Source organism: Leuciscus leuciscus (assembly GCF_965113295.1).
Source record: "Leuciscus leuciscus genome assembly, chromosome: 4".
Classification (NCBI taxonomy): Eukaryota; Metazoa; Chordata; class Actinopteri; order Cypriniformes; family Leuciscidae; genus Leuciscus; species Leuciscus leuciscus.
In genome coordinates this window covers 40,599,784-40,621,276 of record NC_138728.1, presented here as the reverse complement: position 1 = coordinate 40,621,276, position 21,493 = coordinate 40,599,784, and the positions used below count along the sequence as shown (strand labels likewise).

Sequence of the window (21,493 nt, the reverse complement as noted above, 5' to 3'; positions counted from 1 at the left end):
GGACCTCAATACATTGCAGATATGCTCACTGAATATAAACCCAACAGATCACTCAGATCATTAGGATCATATCAGCTAGAAATACCAAGGGTTCACTCTAAGCATGGTGAGTCTGCTTTTAGCTATTATGCCAGCCGCAGCTGGAACCAGCTTCCAGAAGAGATCAGATGTGCTCCTACAGTGGTCACATTCAAATCCAGACTCAAAACACTTCTGTTTAGCTGTGCATTTACTGAATGAGCACTGTGCCGCTGTTCGTCCGACTGTTTGTACTGTACTGTACTGTATTTTATTTTATTTTTCTAAACTGTTTTAATTAATTTAATTTCTTTTTATTATTTTAATTTCTTCTATGTAAAGCACTTTGAATTGCCATTGTGTATGAAATGTGCTATATAAATAAACTTGCCTTGCCTTGCCTAAGCAACACTTTCTTCAAAGGTTAAACCAAACTTTTATTTTGACAGGTTGCCGTGTAGACCTTTGAGTCTCTCAGTGTTTTATGATATGATGATAGTTTTTCTCAAATGAAGCTAAAATGCTGCTGAAATGACTCTCAGAGCGGCTGTGTTGATGAAGTGCATTAATGTTAATACGTTAGGCTGAAAACATCACGAGCGTCATGCGTGCCTCAGTGTGTGTGTGTGGTAAATGAAACGGCCTAAAGGCATAACTCACACAAATGACCCTTGACATACTTTTGATTTCATTAAAAATGTGTGAATTATTTCATGTTTAATTGGACAGAAACCTTTAGCAATAATTGTTGTTATTGAATGAATTACATTTATACTTGAACATTTTTATTTCTTCTTTTACTCATACTGATTCTTGAAAGATAACTTTTTACACATTGTAAACCTGTTTTTAGATTTAAATGAACTTTATATGTCCACATTTTTACTTTTGGTAAAAACACACTGACTCATGAGTCAGTGTTTTTACCAATATTATAAATACATGTATTTCGATTCATATGTATGAAAACTGCTTTATAAACTCTTACACTCTTTTTAACATGTTTGTTTTGTATCACATTTGTCATTGTTTACATTTTTAAAAAGGATTATCTAGTAAAAAACAACAACAGTTATAAACAGATATAAACATTTCAACGCACCTCTGTGATTGTAGACAGCAGCATGTGAACAGGACTTTTATTTTGGAGTGGCGACATGACGTCATAATGCTGCGCCGCACTCGTATCTGGCTGAAGAAAGGTTTGTTTAAAGAATACAAGCTGTTTAAATCGATAGAAACCGTGCAATGTCTTCTATTTTTTTCGAGCGATGTGAAATTAGTTTATTTACTATTAAATGTAACATTGTAATGCTTTATCTAACTTTAATGAATGCTATGTTTGTGAGTAAAGGGCACCCACACATTAGAAACAGTAAACTTGCGTCTCATTTCGCTCCCCTTTATCGTGAATCAGTTTATCATAAACACGAATTCAGTCACTGGTAAATATTGATGGAGAAACCGAGCTTTTCGACACTCCGAGTCAATTGAATCAAATACTTTAAAATGATTCAGTGATTCGAATCGTTTGAGTCGCGACACGGGCTTCTCAAACAGAGTAAATGAACGAGAACAATAAACAACTTTTACAAACCAACTGCTAATGTTTTCATGAAAGTGAAAACTAGTTATTTATAAACGTAATATAAATAATGAATTCTTCATTATGAGATGTCTGTATAGTTTGTGTTCTTTTATTATTTTGCAGTGTGGATTTATTTTTCTTTCTGTTAATTATTCTCATCTTAAACAGGACAAACCACACAGAAAAATTCCTGGTGAAGCGACTGAGATCCACGTGACACACTCTAATAAAGATGGCATTTATTAAAGAGGAGAGTGAAGACGTGAGGATTGAAGAAACATTGACAGTGAAACATGAAGAAACTGAGGAACAAACAGGTTGGTTTCATTCTCAAAGCTGGATTCAGTCATTTCATCCTTATTAAAATGTCCAACTCTACAGAAATAGAGAATATACACAGACATTTTTGGTCTGGTTTTCAGCACACTTATCCTAAAAGCTGCCGTCATCACTTTCACCCTCATTATCTGCTTTTCTCTCAAACATGGTAAATGAATGATGTAGACCTGCTTCTTTCTCCCTGGTCAAGCCTGCGATTTGCTGTTTGCATCCACAAGTCAACAGCAGGCTTTGGGTTAGGGCTGCACGATTATGACAAAAATCATTATTGCCGATTATTCCCTTGAAATTGTAATTTCACAAGTTGCACTGAATATATAATATAAACATATTATAATACATGTTTACACAAAAATTAACACACACACACACACACACACACACACACACACACACACACACACACACACACACACACACACACACACACACACACACACACACACAGTACTGTCCCCCTTTACTTAAAGGGATACTTCAGGATTTAGTATTAAGCTTTGTATTAGTAGAAAACCTGTAATATTTTCGAGTTACCGTGCTTTCCACCCTCATGTCCCCCTGAGACGAGAGATTTACCGGTATGTATTTTTTGTCTGGAAAAAAATCCTCCGATGACACAAAAATCGACCATTTCCTGCATTTACGTACATTTAGGGACTATGCTGATACAAAATCCAGGAAATAATTTGATTATAATGATAAATTCTGCCAAAAGTAATAGTAGGCTACTAAACTATGCAGAAAAAGATGTCTTACTTTCTTTATTGTTGGCTTGAAAAAGCCTAGCCAGAAAGTTTGAAGGCAATACAGTCCATCAGATAGATAGATATATAGATAGATATATATATAGATAGATAGATAGATAGATAGATAGATAGAAAAGTTAGAAAGAAAAAGAAAGATTAGTTGGAAAGAAAGAATGAAAGAAAGATTAGTTAGTCTCGGCTGCAATCTTCGACTTTTCTCCATCTTTTGTAGCAGCTGTTAATTTTGAGAACAGGGCGTCACATTTCGCACAAGTGTTACTTCTTGGCTGCCCAAAACTGAGGTTCTGCTGCTTGAAGGTGTCCCTATAGAGCTTATGTAGCCCCGCCCCTTTTCAGCGCTGGGCTCGTTGTCTTTTGACTTCCGGTCTGTATTTTCACAGCAATTTTGCGTGTTTATTAATGAACAGCTCATTTTAAAATCTTCCCTTAAAAATCTTTTGTTTTCACATACAATCATTAAGATCCACATATTGCAATGATACAAAGAATAATCATACATTACATTTTGTACAGCACATTTGTATAGCACTTTACCTCTGATATCGATCTCAAAAGTGCAAAAATATGTTTCCTGACTGGGCGGCGACAGTGAGCTGAATCCTAACCATTACGGTACGTGGATGCTGGCGTTATAGGGTGGCAAGGCACCCGGCACCCTATAATGCTAGCGTCCAGTGCACCATTAGACCAGGGAATGTTGTGGAGCAAATGATGCTGACATTGATGCAGCTTTAAAAACTAACAGGACGAGAGCATGAGGTATTTCAAGATTTTTTTACAACACTTAGATTAGGCTAGGACTTAAGTCCTCTAATGGAGACCTGACTTTAGCTACCTGCTCTGTTCCCTCAGACCAGGGGTCGGGAACCTTTTTTGACCAAAGAGCCATTTTTTCATTTTTGGATAATGCATTTTTCCAAAAGAGCCACAGTAGAAAAAAAAATGATATATATAAATTAAAGACGTGCTTTTTTCAATAAAAAATTCAACAGTAGTAGGCTAATTATTAGGTCCATAGACAACTAAAAACAAACAAATATTCAGCAAACAATAAATTAGTTGCAATATGGAATTAATTGTGCAGGGCTTTCACTGTGAGGTTGAGTTACCAAGTGATGAGCATAAATCCTCTTATGTGTGCGTGTGTGAGAGAGAGAGAGTGAATGCACAGAGTACATCTGCTGTGTTTACGTGAATACTCGACTTGCCATTTTGAAATATTTCTGTTTATTTGGCCGCTTAGGCGCGCAACCGAAGACAAAGGCTACTTGTCCGTGTTGCGCTCGGAGCGCGCGCACAGCGTCCTGTCAGTAGAATTCAGTTCTCTTTCGCGACTTATCACGCTTTTAATATTTATTTTCAATATAAAGCGCATCCTGTTATTTTCTTTCTCATTCATTCATGTTTTGTTATTAATAACTTTAAACAGAATCGTCAACTGAAATCTGCGCGGATTATCAAAAAATACGACACATTTATAGGACATAAAGGGTCTCTGCGCAAATGTCTCTTTGCACAGCAAAGCCCCCGTTTCAATAAAAGGATATATTAAAGTTTATAAAGCCTACTTTTACATTTTCGCTGCTGTTCTAGAATGGTTTTCGCCAGCTTGAATCCAGTGCAGTAACTGTAGGTTACCACAGAACACTCCCGAACAGCACTGAACACGCACTTTTGCCGGTACAACTTGAATATTATTATTATCATAAACTTTTAATTAACTTAAGTAGGCTGGACTACAACAAGGGAATTGTAATTGGCTGCTTTTTCTGCAGAGAGCCGATCTCTGTTGATGTGTTTTAATTGTTTCATCGATGGTTTGTTGGTAAAGGGTGAGAGACCTCGCGAGCCACATGATTTTTGCCAAAGAGCCAGATGTGGCTCGCGAGCCATAGGTTCCCGACCACTGCCTCAGACTGACTGCCTAACTTTTCTTGAATAACCTTTTCAAAGATTAGTAACTTTAAGTAAATATGTTATGGACAATGTATCTAATTAAAATCATGCATGTAATAAAAAGTTAACAAACGGAAAACACTAGGCTATATAAAACTTGCCTGTAGGCGACTGTTGGTCAGTTGAAAGACTGACATAAATGTGAGCTTACAAACAGCAAGTCTTTGGCCTCCTTGTTGCACATGGTACTTGAAGGTGTACTTCCTCTTAGTAATCTCAGTGTCAGGCCCACGTGGTCGTCTGCGACTCACCTTGTGCTAGAAGTAAAAAGACATGAAGTAAAAAGACATTTACCATAGCGTAGCAGGCTACCCGTCGTGTAGAGCTGTCAAGTTAAGTACGTGAGTAGGCTTTGGTTAGGAGAATGAATAAGCCATGTGTGTGCCTTTTAGGGCACCAAAGCGCTGTGGTCTTTAATGCACTTGGTGGCCTACTTGATGCCGATCATCCTTCATCCATCCTCACAAAATGTAACATTTACAGTGATCAGGCACATGTGCAGTCTTAGTGAATTGAAGGCACACAGTAGCCTAGGCCTATGTGGTGAATATATGCTAATGCTACTAATCTAACATGTGAGGTTTTGTCTATTAATGTCCGCAGCGGACATGAAAGTAACCGGCGTCTCCATTTTTCGTTAGTGGACATAAACGTTTTTTCTGCGTGAGACTATTTTAAAGTTTAAAATATAGACTATTGGTCGCGCAAACATTTGAACATGTCCACAGATTTGAACACGTTTAAGCTGGACAAAAATTTATCGCATACGTTAACTTTGACAGCACTACTTGTCATACATTGCTGACAGAAAATGCTGCGGTTTAAAGTGGACTCGTTTTCATGATAGGCCTAAGATTGTTTTTTTAGTAGGCTACACAGAATGCTGCATTAATTATAAATTATATATAGACTAATCAAAGTTACAAAAGTTCTTTAGTCAAGAGCAGTGAGTGTTTTTCTCTGTTCCCTTTGTTCTTTGATTAACTTTAACGACAGAGATAATTAGTGGCTACTGTGTACTGCCCCTTTAAGACCAGCCGCTGTTGACAGAGACACGGATCTCACACGCGCCTCATTCTCTCACGAGTCATAACTCTTCACGTTCATCATAAGACTGCTCTTATGTTATGAACATACTCAACAAAAAGACATTTTGGCATTATTGTGTGTGTTATTGTTCGTTCAAGCGCGAAAGATAACTCTATTCTGGGCTGTCTCGTGCGCACGCACGATATCATCGCAAGTTTTTCTGTGTCACAGTCAGGACATTCACAGGCAGCGAGCTCTATTTTGTCTTGTCGCGCATGAATGGGTTAAAAGCATTTGCATGAATAAGAGCGGGATCATGTAACACTAGCCAAAGGATGACAAAAAATTAACAGATGCTGCATTGCGTTAAAAGCCCAAACTTGTTTATTTCATATAAAATCGCAGCATTTTGCGTCATATAGCCTAATTGCGAATAGGCTTGACAAACGTGCAGCACTAATTGAGGTTATTTTATGATTTAGATAAAACTAACATAAAATCTCACAGCATTAGCTATAAAATTGAGTTTGCAAGCCTATGAACAGTGGAGGAAAACTAATACTTGGGTAATAGATAAATAAAGATGGAAAAATTTCGTCTATCGGCTGATTCGGTTTTCACGGGCCCCACCAACAAGTGGTTGAAACACAGCAAGCAGGCAAGCACACGGCACGCAAACTATATCTATTACCTATACAGTTTTTCTTAGTTACAAACAGTGGTGGAGGAAGTACTGAATCTCAGTACTTAAGTAAAAGTACAAATAACCAGAGACATATTTACTTTAGTAAAAGTAGAAGTACCACAATGAAAACCCTACTTAAGTAAAAAGTACCTGATTTTAAATGTACTTTAAGTATTAAAAGTAAAAGTACTTGCATAACAATTTATTCTCTTAATGTCTATATTCTAATAATTAGGGCTGTGCCTGTAACAATATGAATCCGAAATCGCTACACTCAGATCTACGAACCTGTGTCGCGGTGTGAGAAGGGAGAAGGCAGAATCGCGACACACCCCTTTTTTGAAGTTAACATTATACAATACGTAGACCTACACCACAAAACTAGTTGAGGATAAATTATTTAATATTTGGCAATTCCATCGTTATAAACGGGACATTTGCAGTAAAAACTTGAAATATAAATTCTCAGAAAATGCATTTAATACATATTGAAAAATATCAGTATGCGTTTTATATTTAATGGGAAATCTAGGCTACACATGCGTTACGGGACACAAACAATATTTAACTTTTAGGTAGAAAAATATTTTTTTGTAATTCTGTGAATTACACTGCGCAAACCAAAAGTAATACCCACCGGATGAAGGGTTGGCTCTCCACAGAACATAACATATTCATTTTATTTTATTTTTCGTGTTCCCATTTATGAGGAAAAAACAATGTTACAGACGTGACCGCTCTGAAAGGCACTAAAAGACTGCTTTAAAACTTTCACTGAGACCTCAAACAGAAAGCACAAAGCCTTTTTTAAATTTGAATTTCGTTTTGTATTAATTGTATCTCAATTTTAATCAATGTTTCATCAAACAATTGCCAGGATTTAATAAATAAGTAGAAAATATATAATCACGACACGTAGGCGCTGGCGAGTGAACTGGAGCTCGTCTCATAAATGAACCGAAACTCAGCGTATAAGGTATCCTACTTGCCTCACAGACCTGATAAATATATCTTAAGAGAGCTTTAAATGTGTACTTTTAAACAGAACAATTCAAAACGAAAGAAAACCGACTGCTCTCTGCTTATAATCCGTATGAAATGCGCATTTCTCTCTGGCGCGTTCACTACTGCGAAGATCGCGTATCAGTATCGTCAACCTCATCTTTGCAGCCGACACAGAAAACACTTGTTTATTAATAAACAATTAAAATGTCGTCTTGCTATATTTGACATATTCATTACTTTTGCTGGTTCTTTGTGACAGCTTTTAGGTGCTTTATTGTTAGCGCCACCAACGCGATCAGCACCGAAAACATGGAGATTTTTTTCAATCCCTGTTTTGGCAGGGGGAAAAACTGATCCGAAAATGTAACGAAACGTTGTAGAAATGTAGTGGAGTAGAAAGTATAATAATTGCTGCAAAAAGTAACGAAGTAAAAGTCAAAAGTATGCACTATTGATTCTACTTAAGTAAAGTACAGATACGTGAAAAATGTACTTAAGTAAAGTAACGAAGTATTTGTACTTCGTTACATTCCACCACTGGTTACAAACCCGAACCTGAGGCTATTCAATAGACATTATGCCGAACCCAACCCGAAACACATGCGCACAAAAAATAAAATAAAATAAAGTGCGGTGATGGCAGTGATAACCTCAACAGTAGGCTTCTCATTACTGCGGTAATGCAGTTATTGTCACAGCCCTAGTGAATTCTACTAATAAGATCCTTGCTAAAGTCCCAGGTCTGTCGAGATGTTGCAGGATATAATGGAGTTCCATGTCGACTGCATCATCCACAGACTAGGGCAGTGCAATTAATTGCAAACGCAAAACAATCGCGAATTGAGCACATGCGATTTCTAAACCGTGTAAGGCTGTGAATCTATTAATTAATTAATTTATATTTAAATTCAGAATACTGCAACGTTCTTGTGCGCATGTTTAAGATGTTTACCAATCAGAGCTCACTCAGCGCACAGCACAAATTATGATGAAACGGGAGAACAGAATAGGTGAATGGGAGGAAAGAACATCAAATATACCTGTTGGTAAAAATAAAAATGATTCAGTGCTAAAGAGAAATTCAACATCAGTCTTTTGGGAGTATTTTGGATTCAGGAGAGAGGATGTGTCACAGAGCAAGGTAATTTGCAAGACCTGTGAAATGATTATTGCAATGAAACGGGGCAATACTACAAACCTGTTCCAACACTAAAAACAGCACCATAAAAAACTCCATGATCAATGCATGTTGACAAAAGCACACCTCAAAGCCAGCCTGAACTGACTGAACAAGTATCCATCGTTCAAGCATTTGCAAGCGTCACGCCTTATGAGAAAGGATCGAAACGGCACAAGGAAATCACCGACGCAATCACCTATCATATATGCAAAGACATGGTGCCTGCGTACGTCATTAGTAAAGATGGCTTCCGAAGACTAATTCAAACCCTGGACAAAAGATACAAGCTGCCATCTCGCACTCATTTCACACGAGTTGCTATTCCCGAAATGTAAGACGGGTGTTGAATACGAGCATAAGGAGGTGAAATGGTACGTCACGACCACATATATGTGGTCCAGCAGAGCGATGGAGCCGTATATGAGTTTAACGGTCCATTATATCAATTTTACCACAACTTTGAAATAATAAGTCGATACTTGCAAACAGCATACAATCCAGAAAATCACACTGGAGAAAATATGTCTCACGGTTTAAAAGAGGCTTTAGCATCATGGGGACTTTGTGAAGAGCAATAAGTGCCTATCACCACAGACAATGGATCTAATATACTGAAGGCTGTCACTTTGAACAACTGGACACCATTGCAGTGCTTCGGACACAGACTACATTTGGAAACAAATTGTGCAAAGATGTTTAATATAAAAATGTATGTAATGACTGAGATAATCAGACACATAACTGTTACATTTAACAAATAAGCTTCAAAGCTTGTAATGCTGATTGTAATATTAATTTTATTACGTTAACAAATAGCACCTTATTGTAAAGTGTTACCAACTATTGTCAAGTAAAAATTACTACAGTACATTAGTACAAAACATTATAATTCATGTAGAAAATTTGCTCTAAAGAAATATTAAGTCAAGTCAAGTTTTGTATAGCGTAGTAATTAATCATAACTTGTTATAATTGATTATTAATATTTGGGTCAGATAATAGAGTTAACTTAATATTAAGTTTTTCAGAATTTATTAATTCTTGTTAATGTTAGTTCATGTCAATAGTATGTAACAACTAATACAGCATTTACTAATACATTAAATACAAAAGCACACTAGTTATTCATGTTAGTTCATGGTGCATTAACTAATGTTACCAGTTTGATTTTAATAATGTATTAGTAAATGCTAAAATTAACATGAACTAACATTAATAAATGCTGTATTAGTATTGTTCATTATTAGTTCATTTTAGCTAATGCATTAACACCTAGTACCACAATGGCAAGACACAGATGTTCTAGAATCTGTAAGGCACTGGGTCCACTTCAGGAGTTCACGGATGCCCTTTCCAGTGAAAACGACATCAGTGTGTCCTACGTGAAACCAGTTCTTCATCTGTTGAACACAAAGATACTTGCAGTGGAGGATGAAGATACTGACCTGACAAAGAATACAAAATCAAAAATTCTTAACTACATCAACAAACATCATAAGGATGAAACTACCCAAGATCATCTGGATATAGCAACATCTTTGGATCCAAGATTCAAAACCAGCTACACTGATGAGGATAAACTTCCAAACATTAAAGCCAGGGTCATGTCTGATATGAAAATGAGTTCTCACAAGGTGAGTTAATTTATGTAAACTGGATGAAACTGTCATCTTTTGAGATAAACACTCTTTTATGTGGCTTTTTAATATTTTCTTTCTGCTCAGTATGTCAAAGGATACATCTGAATCTGTGAGTAGCACAAGCAGAGAGAATCCAGACATTGATTTACCTTAGGAGGTCCTTAGGAAGCTTCTTCAAAAAGACATCAACCATGCCAGCAGCTCTGCAACTTGAAGAAGCCATAGCCTCTGAGCTAAACATCTACCTGCTTTCTCCATCCATTGACCGTGAGGAAGATCCTCTGAAATGGTGGAGACTCCATCAGATACATTTCCCAAGAATGAGCAGGGTTGCACAAAAGTATCTTTATATTCCTGCCACCAGCTCACCTTCAGAGAGAGTGTTTAGTACTGGGGGAAATGTGGTGACGTCACCATTCATGCTTAAAACCAGAAATGGTGGACATGCTGGTTTTTCATGCAAAAAAACTTTTAAGAGAGCAATCTATTTTTTGGTTTTGAATTATGTTAGTTTTTATTTATTGTTATGACAGGAGTTTAGATTTGATAATCTTAATTTATTTTATGTTGGCTGTTTTTAAGACATCATTTATTACAATTTTGTTTATCAAGCAGTTAATACTACTGTACAGTATGTTATTTCATTGTGAAGTGTGTGTGCACTGAAAAACAAATTTGAAGTTTGGGGACTGAAATGATAGTGGAGCGTTTGAGCTCTGTTAGTCCTCTGTTTGTTTTTTTAAATAAATGATGAATAAATAAACAAAAACAAAGAAAAATTTAGATAAAGTCGTGGAGACAGTGTGAACATGGACTTTGCATGTTAAAGTTCGAGCTGGAGGTGAGTCTTCCGTCAGCTCGTTTTCTGATTGGGTATTGTTTCGTTTCACGTGATAATTTCCAGAGCATGCATGTTTGTCCTCGGGGTTCCCCGCACACAAAAGGGTTTATGATTCGAGAATGGGGTGAATCCGACGCTCCGACTCTTGACACACCTCACACCACAGGAAAATTTGATAAAATAATCTGTATAATAATAATAATAATACATTTTATTTAAAGGCGCCTTTCTCTGCACTCAATGACACCGTAAGACATTTTAAATTAGCAAAAAATAAAGAATAGAACAACATTAAAAACAACAGAAAGAGGCAGAGTAATTGACCCTGAAGTTGGACCCTGAGGTTGTGTATGGCCTTGACTGTTAACAGAAGGACTTATCCAGTATCCAGAATGGGATACGGAACTGGACCTGGAGCCAGTGAAGCTGTTGGAGAACAGGAGTGATGTGGTGAATGGAGGGGTTTCGAGTTATGATGTGGGAAGCTGAATTCTGGACCAGTTGAAGTTTATGAAGGGATTTGTGAGGGAGGCCGAAAAGGAGAGAGTTGCAGTAGTCCAAACGGGAAGTGACGAGACTGTGGACAAGGACAGCGGCAGTGTGGGGGGTAAGGGAGGGGCGGAGGCGATTAATGTTTCGTAGATGGAAGTAGGCAGAATGGGTAATGTTATTGATTTTACTTCATGAAAGTTACATAGATACATGTTTTTCGGCTTTAATATTTGTATTGTGTGGTAACCATTTTATAAAAGCAATAAGGTACTCGAGGCTAGTGTTGTATCATGAATGAGTCACGGCTGAAGGGGTTGGAGGAACAGTCTCTCGTACCTTATTGCTTACTTAACTGTTGTTTTTTGTTTTGTTTTTATCATTGTATCTTAATTACAGTGACACAATCATCAGAGATGAACCAGTCAAGAGCAATTTTTAACAATTGCATCTTAATTGTTGATCTGAATAAGTGTGTATCTCGATCAGGGTGATCCAATCAAATTTTGCTTTTAACAACCAGCACAAAAGTCAAATGGATTACCAGATCCTGGATAGCAAAACGTGGGATTTCCAAATCCAGATTATTCTGATCCAGATTAAACTTTTTGAGCAACACATCCCCCCTCGACGGCCCTGGGAATAGGATCAAGTTGTATTTTGGTTTTGATGCTTTACATGTCTAAATGTTTTGTTTTCTGTTGCTTTGTGCCATTAAACTGGTGTTAATTAGCATTTTTCTCTTTTTGCCTTAGACCTGATGGTGCTGAAAAAGGAGAGTGAAGTACTGAATGAAATGGAAGAGAAAGATCAATATGAGAATCATAATTTCATAACAAGAGAAAAAACTTTTAGTTGCTCACAGACTAAAAAGACAAAAAAATTCTCCTGCCAACAGTGTGGAAAGTGTTTCAACCAACATGCAAATCTTCAAGTCCACATGAGAATTCACACAGGAGAGAAGCCTTACATCTGCCAACAGTGTGGAATGCATTTCTCTCAAAAAGTACACCTTGACAGACACATGCGAGTTCACACAGGAGAGAAGCGTCGTACCTGCCAACAGTGTGGAAAGACTTTTGCTGAAAAAGTAAGCCTTAAAAGACACATGAGAATTCACACTGGAGAGAAGCCTTTCTCCTGCCAACAGTGTGAAAGGAGTTTCAGTTGTAAAGGAAACCTTAAAGTCCACATGAGAACTCACACTGGAGAGAGCCCTTTCACCTGCAAACAGTGTGGACACAGATTCACTCTAAAAGGAAGTCTTAAAAAGCACATGAGAACTCACACTGGAGAGAAGCCTTACACCTGCCAACAGTGTGAAATAAGTTTCACTCTGAAAGAAAGTCTTAACAGACACATGAGAATTCACACAGGAGAGAAGCCTTACACCTGCCTTCACTGTGGAAAGCCTTTTACTGAAAAAGGAAGCCTTGACCGGCACATGAGAATTCACACTGGAGAGAAGCCTTACACCTGCCAACAGTGTGGAAAGAGTTTCACTCAAATTGGAAACCTTAAAGTCCACGTGAGCGTTCACGCTGGAGAGACACCTTTCACCTGCCAAAAGTGTGGGAGAAGTTTCAATCGAAAAGGAAACCTTAAATGCCACATGAGAATTCACACTGAAGAGAGCCTTTTCACCTGCCAACAGTGTGGAATAAGTTTCACTCAAAAAGGAAGTTTTAACAAACACATTAGAATTCACACTAGAGAGAAGCCTTACACCTGCCAACAGTGTGGAAAGAGTTTCGATCAACATGAAAAACTTAAAGTCCACATGAGAATTCACACCGGAGAGAAAACCTACGTGTGCACTCAGTGTGGAAAGAGTTTCACTCAAAAACGACACTTTAAAGTCCACTTTAGACTTCACACTGGAGAGCAACCCTACACATGCCCTCAGTGTGGAAAGAGTTTCAATTCAAAACAACACTTTAAAGACCACATTAGAATTCACACTGGAGAGACGCCTTTCACCTGCCAACATTGTGGAAAAAGTTTCAACCGAAAAGGAAGCCTTAACCGGCACATGAAAGTTCACACTGGAGAGAAGCCGTTTACATGTGGTCACTGTGGAAAAAGTTTTAGGTATAAAATAGCCCTTAAGTACCACATGAGTATTCATGTATGAGAGAATTGTTTTTGTATGTCATCATCAGTGTGGAATGAGTTTCACAGACAGGAAACTCCTTATGTTTGAGAGACTGTTTAATGTGCTGATTATTGTTTTGGTACTATATCACCTTAGAGGGCCGAATTCCCAATTAATGTCCAGTGACTACGAGAGAAGTAAAGAAGCCAGTGTCAAGAATTAGATTCACTCAATGTTATTGATTAGTCAAATGAAGAATGAACTAGTTACAATTTTACATGTTAACAGAAGTATAAATCTGTATCAAATAAAATACATAAAACTGTATAAGCCTGTGCAAAATAATAAACACACAATATAACAGAAAGAGGCTTTTGATTCAAATATACAGAGACGTGGAATTTAAGGCCCACAGCTGTAACATCTGCCTACAACGTTCTCGCTGCAGTATTCTCTGATCGTTGATTCGCTGAAAACCTTGCACCTGATACGTCAGTTGCGTGTGAAAAGTGTGTTCAGAGCATAGGTTCGGAGTCGGAGCCACTGATGCGCGTTTGAAAGTTTGGATGACAATCAAGGTAAGCATATAATAAAATGGTGTGCCTTTCACTACAGACGTAGCCTTGCCTAATCAGTCTGTGTGCCAAGAGTACAGACTTCAACTATAGTTGCGAAAGTTGTCTGACGTGCGTTATGTGGGCTAGCTATTTTCTCAATAAAAATAGGCTCATGGTACAAATTACATTTTGGCAAATCGGGCAAGTGGCATTTTAAAATTCCACAAATGATCAAAGGTTGCGCAGATTGTGTTGAGTCTGCCACACTCAAATGCGGATGCTGAGCGAACCTTTTCAGTTACTGAAGTTTTACAGAGTCTCACTCCAGCCATAGTCCCAAAGTTGGCAACCCTGCATTGTGAGCCTGGACTTTCAACAGGCCAGTCGGGGATAATAGCCTTTGTTCTGTATCACTGAGGCCAAAATCACACGATTGGGTCAGAAGCTCCACAGCGCTTTACTAAAACCATTGTTTTAACTAAACATCACACAACCCCATCATTTCACCAACAAAGGGAAGTTTTATCAGACTGGAAACTAGCGAGATCGCAAAATGAACGTGATAAATGTATGTCTTTTTATTTTTTACTTAAAAGATTTAAAATCCAGGCATCAATGTTTTACCACAGTTTTACAATAAAAAGTGATACACTGATAATTAGTTTGTGTCAGGATTGCACAGAAATAAAGTGTTTTTTACCATTATTTCACAAAAGAGGGCGGACACGTACTTATTTAGTCACGTCTATTTCTGTTTATTTGAAGTCACAGGACAGCATAAAACAATGGGGCTTTAGTTCAAAAGCATGCACATTAAAAAATATAGATAAAGGTCAATTCTATCATTTTTCCACCATCTGAGAAACTTTGAGGGCTGTTTACTAGGTAACAGCGTTTTGCATCACATATAAATATATTTCTGTCTTTTACGGTGATCAGAATCCACATCGGATCACAAATGGAAGTTATTTCAAACACTCTGAAAATCCAGACCCAAATCTGAAAGATTAAGGGTCTGGCATCGAGTAATGAAAATCGGCCAGCTCGAGGGGCGGCACCAAGCATGCGTTTGAAAATCTCACCGCACGCAGTTGGATAACACTACGACCAATCACAACAATAAGCCCCATACACTTAGCTACCAGCAGAGCTAACTGGTGGATTAGACTCTTGCCGTATCCGGTCGGCAAAACAGCAAAAACGCCCTTCTTGCAAAGGAACGATTCAAGCGCCGTCTTCTGTTCCTCTTTTAGATAAAAAGCCATCTTGCAATGTTTACTAATGACTTAAACATTGCAGCGCTTTCGTCATTTGTTTAGCTCGCATCTGGCCCGCCTATATCAGATAACCCAATGTGATTGGTGCAGCTCAGATACAAGGGCATATTTAATGAGCATCATTACTCGATGCCAGAGTAACTCGCTGAGCAAATTCAATTTGTGCTCTCGCGAGAACTCTGGATTTCCAGGGTAATCTGAAAGTGAGTTTTGAGTTAAAATGATTTTAAATGTCTTTAATGCTGATGTTAACTGGTAGCTATAAGTGAAATGATCCGTAACGCTGACCCTCTCCAGATTCGGACAAACTCTGCCTTTGTTCATGACCGCTCCTCAAGCCCGAGCTGGCCCACTTTGGACCAGGGTGTTCAGCAGGCCAAAAAACTCTGGCCATTGCCCTGGAGAAAGCCCCAATGATGCCTGATCAAGAGTTGAGTATTTTAAATGAGCGACTGCATGCCCGAGGTCAGTAATTTACATTACATGCTCCCCAAACCCACAAATGATTACTGTGTTGTTGTTTTTTAGAAGTAATACAGCAGTTTCTGTAGATGTACATGCAGAAAACTGCAGTATTACGGCAATACAGCTGAAGTATAAAATACTACTGCAATAGCAGCGGTAGTATTACATAATACAAGTAAAGTACAATTACAACGAATTAAGCTACAAAACAAGTTTGTGTCTCAAACTGCAATGGAACAAAGGCTGAGGCCCTTTTTTTTTTTTTACAGACAGGGCATCGATTAAGCCAGTAGAAGGCCTTAATGCGTACTAGTTGAACTAGGGCATTTAAGTACCTTTCATGAATGTGGCTTAAAATAGGCTTAGTTATTCGGAGACTACAGAGTCCTGGAGTAAGTTAAAGGGGTCCTATTATACTTTTTCAACTTTAGTTAGTGTGTAATGTTGCAGTTTGATGCACAGCGGTTTCCTGTCTGCCTGAGTGAATTGCGCTTGTAGCTCCGTATAGCTTTATTTTTAAACTCTATTTTCCTCCTGTTTATATTTCTTAATATAATTTAATCATCACAATAGATCTGATAATATCCAACATTAAGTCAATAACAGGATCATTGTGCTATCGCTAGCACAATGCGCTAGCATTTTGCTAGCCTGTTAACCTGCCATCCGTGCTTGCCGTCTTTTTTCTCTTGCGCCTTTTACGATTCCATCAAACAATTGTGGTGAGTTGAATCAGTCAGCAAAACCCGGTGAGTCATGTCATCTCCTGTTATTGTCATTTGCATTGCCTGCCACGTAGTATCGAGGGCTTGGAGCCAGAGGGGAGTAAGTGTGTAATAAGGTTCGTAGTTTCGTTTGTGTAGGAAGGAAGACAGGGGTCGGCTGACTGGGACACTCACTTTTATTATCTCTTTTCACAATAAAACAAAAGGTGCGCACAAAGCGCCTTCACCGTGATAAACACAGCTTCTCACAAAACAATAATCTCAGCGTTCAGCTTGCTCTCTTTCCACGTCAGCGTCCTCGTGAGGTCCCAGTCCAAAAACTCTCTCCATATCTCTCGCTCTCCCAGGTTATATGCAGTCTCTCCACGCCAATTACTGCAATCAGACACAGGTGTTCATCATCTGCACTTGACCTACTTACACACCGCTCGGCCCCCTCCTTTCTCTCCCGCTACAGACTTCGCTAAACCACGCCCCCCTCGCCACATACCCCCACCGCCCGACTCAGGCCGGGGAGCCATCCGGCCTGCAGCCTCCCCCCCCTCCTCCTGGAGAGGAAGTCAGCCACAGTCATCTGTGCACCCGGCCTGTGGATCACCTGGAACTTAAAAGGCTGTAAAGCTAGATACCAACGAGTGATCCGCGCGTTGGTATCCTTCATGCGGTGGAGCCACTGCAGGGGAGCGTGGTCCGAGCAGAGGGTGAACTCCCGTCCCAAGAGGTAATAGCGGAGGGTGAGGACGGCCCACCTGATGGCTAAACACTCCTTCTCTATGGTGCTGTACATCGTCTCTCTCTTTGAGAGCTTCCGACTGATGTACAGCACCGGCCGCTCCTCACCCCCCACCTCCTGGGACAGGACTGCGCCCATCCCTCTGTCCGATGCGTCGGTCTGCAGAATAAAAGGGAGAGAAAAGTCAGGGGCATGTAAGAGTGGGCCGCCACACAAAGCAGCCTTTATCTGAGTAAAAGCCTGCTGACACTGCTCCGTCCACTGAACCGTATCTGGTACCTCCTTTTTAGTCAGATCAGTCAGCGGGCTGGCGAGGTCCGAATAATTAGGAACAAACCTTCTATAATATCCCGCCAGCCCCAAGAACTGTCTAACCTCCTTTTTGGTCTTGGGTCTTGGACAAGTTGCAACTGCTGCTGTCTTATCAATTTGGGGACGCACCTGTCCATGACCCAAGTGGAAGCCCAGATATCTAACTTCCACCCGCCCAACCGCACACTTCTTCGGGTTGGCCGTGAGTCCAGCCCTTCTCAGCGTCTTCAGGACAGCCCGCAACTGCTGCATATGCCGCTGCCAATCACCACTATAGATGATGATATCATCCAAGTAGGCAGCAGCATATGCAGAATGCGGCCGGAGAATCCTGTCCATCAGACGCTGAAACGTTGCTGGAGCCCCGAACAAACCGAAAGGAAGGGTGACAAATTGGTGTAATCCGAACGGCGTGGTGAAAGCGGTCTTTTCTTTGGACATGGGTGATAAGGGGATCTGCCAATATCCCTTCGTTAAGTCCAGTGTCGAATAAAAACGAGCAGTACCCAGCCGATCAAGCAATTCGTCAATCCTAGGCATTGGATAAGCGTCGAATTTCGACACAGCATTCACCTTCCTGTAATCCACACAGAATCTGACCGAGCCGTCCGTTTTAGGAACTAAAACTATCGGGCTCGCCCAGTCACTGTTGGATTCTTCTATTACTCCCATTTCCATCATTGACTCTAATTCACTCTGCACTACTTTTTTTTTTGTGTTCTGGCAGGCGGTACGGCCGGCTGCGAACTACCACACCCGGCTCGGTCTCAACGTGGTGCTGAATGAGATCTGTCCGACCAGGCAGAGGCGAAAACACATCGGCAAATTCTGCCTGCAAATTCTTTTTGTCAGTGAGTTGGGATGGTGAGAGGTGGTCTCCCCCAGGGTCCAGAGCGAGGGATTGAGTTTTATAATCGCTTCCGGACCGAGATCCTCCTCTCCGCTCACCACCATCGCCAGCATCACTGACTCCACCTCAGACCATTTTTTCAGGAGGTTGAGGTGGTATATTTGATGTGCCTCTATCTGTTCGTACTACCTCATAATTGAGATCCCCAACTCGCCGTGTGACCTCGAAGGGTCCTTGCCACTTTGCGAGTAATTTCGAACTAGAAGTGGGAAGTAATACAAGCTCTTTTTCTCCCGGTGCAAATTGACGCAGTCTTGCCCCCCTGTTGTACAACAGACTTTGTCTGTCCTGAGCCTGTAACAAATTCTCCATGGATAGCCGCCCCAAAGTGTGGAGTTTTGTTCTCAGGTCCATGACATACTGAATTTCATTTTTGCTATTTGAAGGTCCGTCCTCCCAAGTCTCTCTAAGGACATCCAACACCCCGCGAGGCTGACGTCCATAGAGAAGCTCGAAGGGGGAAAACCCTGTGGAGGCTTGGGGGACCTCCCGTACAGCGAACAAGAGGGGTTCTAACCATTTATCCCAATTTTTGGCGTCTTCCTGTACGAACTTTCGAATCATGGTTTTCAACGTGCGATTAAACCGTTCTACCAGCCCGTCTGTCTGTGGGTGATAGACACTGGTACGAATCGCTTTAATGCCCAATAACTCGTAAAGTTCGCGTATCGTTCGTGACATAAACGCCGTGCCTTGATCGGTGAGAATCTCTTTCGGGATTCCCACCCGGGAGATCAATTGAAACAGTGCACTCGCCACACTTTTAGCGGAAATAGTGCGGAGTGGAACTGCTTCGGGATACCATGTTGCATAGTCCACCAGGACCAATGCAAAGCGGTGTCCCCGTGCTGACCGTTCTAATGGACCGATGAGGTCCATACCAATTCGCTCGAAGGGGGCCTGCATTAAGGGAAGTGGGCACAAAGGTGCTTTTGGGTTAGCCGGTGGGTTTACCAACTGACATTCACGACAAGACGCACACCACTTGCGCACGTTCTCGTGAATGCCCGGCCAAAAGAATCGGGCCATGAGACGGTTTAGTGTCGCTGTTTGTCCTAAATGCCCGGCCATTGGATTACAGTGAGCCGCCTGGAAAAGCATTTCCCGGCGGCTTCGAGGTACTAATAACTGAGTTGTATCCTGTTTTGACTGGGCGTCTTGGGTCACCCGATACAACTTATCTTTTAAAATTGAAAAATAAGGATAGGAGAGCGGTTGGTCAGGGTGGAGAAGCTGGCCATCGATGGATCGAACCTGATCAAAAGCATGTTTTAGCCAAGGGGCAACATTCTGATCTGAAAAATGAAGCCTACCCGGAAGTGCGAAAAACTGCAATACATCGAAAATCCGCTAGGGGAAGGTCCCAAAAGGGAGCAAATGTCCATAGCCCCCATGTTAAAATGTCCGTTTTCACAGCATAAAATCATGTTTTTACAGGTTGGTCCCATGGACTTTTATTGGATTTTTCGATAGGTTCCGAGTGCCTGACAACGGCGAGGGTAGTGAATTTTTTTCTAACTCGTTAGTTTAGATAGTATTTAGATATAAAATGTATGACAATAAGGGCGTGGTTAACTTTGATTGACAGCTTGATTGACAGCTGAAAGGCAGAATGACAACATAAGAAGCGCCATTTTTTAATACAGTTGACATATAATACTACTGTTTCTGTATCATGAAATGTAGTTTTAAGAGTTTTTCAGGCGAGAATGTAGTTGTTTAAAGCTCAAATCTGTGGTTTATTTATAAAGATTTATGAAAATTGTATCCAGTTGTGAGATCCAGCGATGACCGGGCGCTCGGCGCGATGTACCCCGCCTGGAGCAGCCTTTCATCGGCTAGACGTTTTGAGGTTTGCCGCTGACTCTGGCGTCTCTGTAGTGGTTAAACATGAGATATAATTCGTCTTGTCTATATCTAACGGGCGATTTTTGGTCTCGTGGGCAATCGTTTTGGCTGAGGGGAAGTTTCATAACTTTATAAGCTATATTTAACTTGTACCGTTGTATGGTTAGACTAGATCGAGCGCATGACTTTTTATGTTTGACTGAATTGTTTGCTTTATTTGTATAGCTTATTGTAACTTTACCTTTTACTTATACTTTTATAATAGCTAATATTGATAAAACTGAAATTTAACAAAAAGAGACTGGGTTGAGTTTTGTCATTTTAAATTTTAATACAACGAAGATGATCTGTAATGTTGTTTACTGCAACATCTGTTGTTTAGTACAAATGCACATATTGCCTGGACCATATTAAAATGTTTAATATTTTTATATTATATTTAAAACGAAAAGAGGCAGGTTTGTGTTTTATATTTCGTTTTGTTATAAATAGGCAAACGTTATGTGCAGTGAATATAATCAATACGCGTCGCCTGAACCACATTTGTGTGGCTATAATGTTTAAGATTTCTTTAAATGAAAACGAAAAGAGTTAGTATGGTGTTTTATAACATATTTCGTTGCCTAAAATATACACAGAGATAACCGGAGTAGCAGAGCGAGCTGAGTGACGCGCGCTGCGTCAGAAGGTGGGCGGGGTTAGGGTTTCCCAAGATTTTCCAAGATGGCGCCGCCCATACCCCCCATAAACGGCTTCAAACCCGTTCTTCAGAAAGTCTATGGGTGACGTCACAGACGCTTTGTCCATATTTTTTACAGTCTATGGTTTTAGCGTATCGTCCTGGGACTGCTCCAGGGGAAAATCATCGCGCTCGGGAAAGTGGATTCTTTCTAAAGCGCTCTGTTCCCCTGAAACAGTACCCAGAGGTTCCAACTCAGCTTCACCCAGCTGAGCAATCGCCTCCTCTCCCTCAATTTTTTTCCCCCAAGAAGCATCCGTACACAAAACCCCTAATAATTTATTAAAGTCGGGCC

At 40.1% G+C, this 21,493-nt stretch overlaps 2 protein-coding genes across 3 annotated transcripts; both read left to right on the top strand.

The window, feature by feature from the left end:
* Positions 1-1,179: 1,179 nt before the first annotated feature.
* Positions 1,180-13,999, top strand: LOC309496064 (uncharacterized protein). 2 transcript variants are annotated; one of them, XM_082166016.1, is made up of 3 exons: positions 1,180-1,220; positions 1,775-1,923; positions 12,293-13,999. In XM_082166016.1, the coding sequence occupies exons 2-3, from the start codon at positions 1,839-1,841 to the stop codon at positions 13,669-13,671; spliced, it is 1,464 nt and encodes a 487-aa protein (XP_082022142.1). In that variant the 5' UTR covers positions 1,180-1,220; positions 1,775-1,838; the 3' UTR covers positions 13,672-13,999. The 2 variants fall into 2 exon arrangements, with proteins under 2 accessions (XP_082022142.1, XP_082022143.1); XM_082166017.1 differs by lacking the exon at positions 1,180-1,220 and adding an exon at positions 1,233-1,661.
* LOC309496136 (uncharacterized protein) lies at positions 4,379-12,283 on the top strand. The gene is made up of 2 exons (XM_082166155.1): positions 4,379-10,201; positions 10,292-12,283. Exons 1-2 carry the CDS (start codon positions 9,851-9,853, stop codon positions 10,310-10,312), a joined length of 372 nt encoding a protein of 123 aa, XP_082022281.1. The 5' UTR covers positions 4,379-9,850; the 3' UTR covers positions 10,313-12,283.
* Positions 14,000-21,493: the final 7,494 nt, after the last annotated feature.

What these genes read in the sequence shown, in the direction of transcription:
- LOC309496064 (XM_082166016.1), top strand. Translation starts at nt 1,839, where the DNA reads ATGGCATTTATTAAAGAGGAGAGTGAAGACGTGAGGATTGAAGAAACA. An exon ending in AGAAACTGAGGAACAAACAG is followed by an intron (nt 1,924 to 12,292) that starts GTTGGTTTCATT and finishes TTTTTGCCTTAG; the next exon opens with ACCTGATGGTGCTGAAAAAG.
- LOC309496136 (XM_082166155.1), top strand. Translation starts at nt 9,851, where the DNA reads ATGGCAAGACACAGATGTTCTAGAATCTGTAAGGCACTGGGTCCACTT. An exon ending in TGAAAATGAGTTCTCACAAG is followed by an intron (nt 10,202 to 10,291) that starts GTGAGTTAATTT and finishes CTTTCTGCTCAG; the next exon opens with TATGTCAAAGGATACATCTG.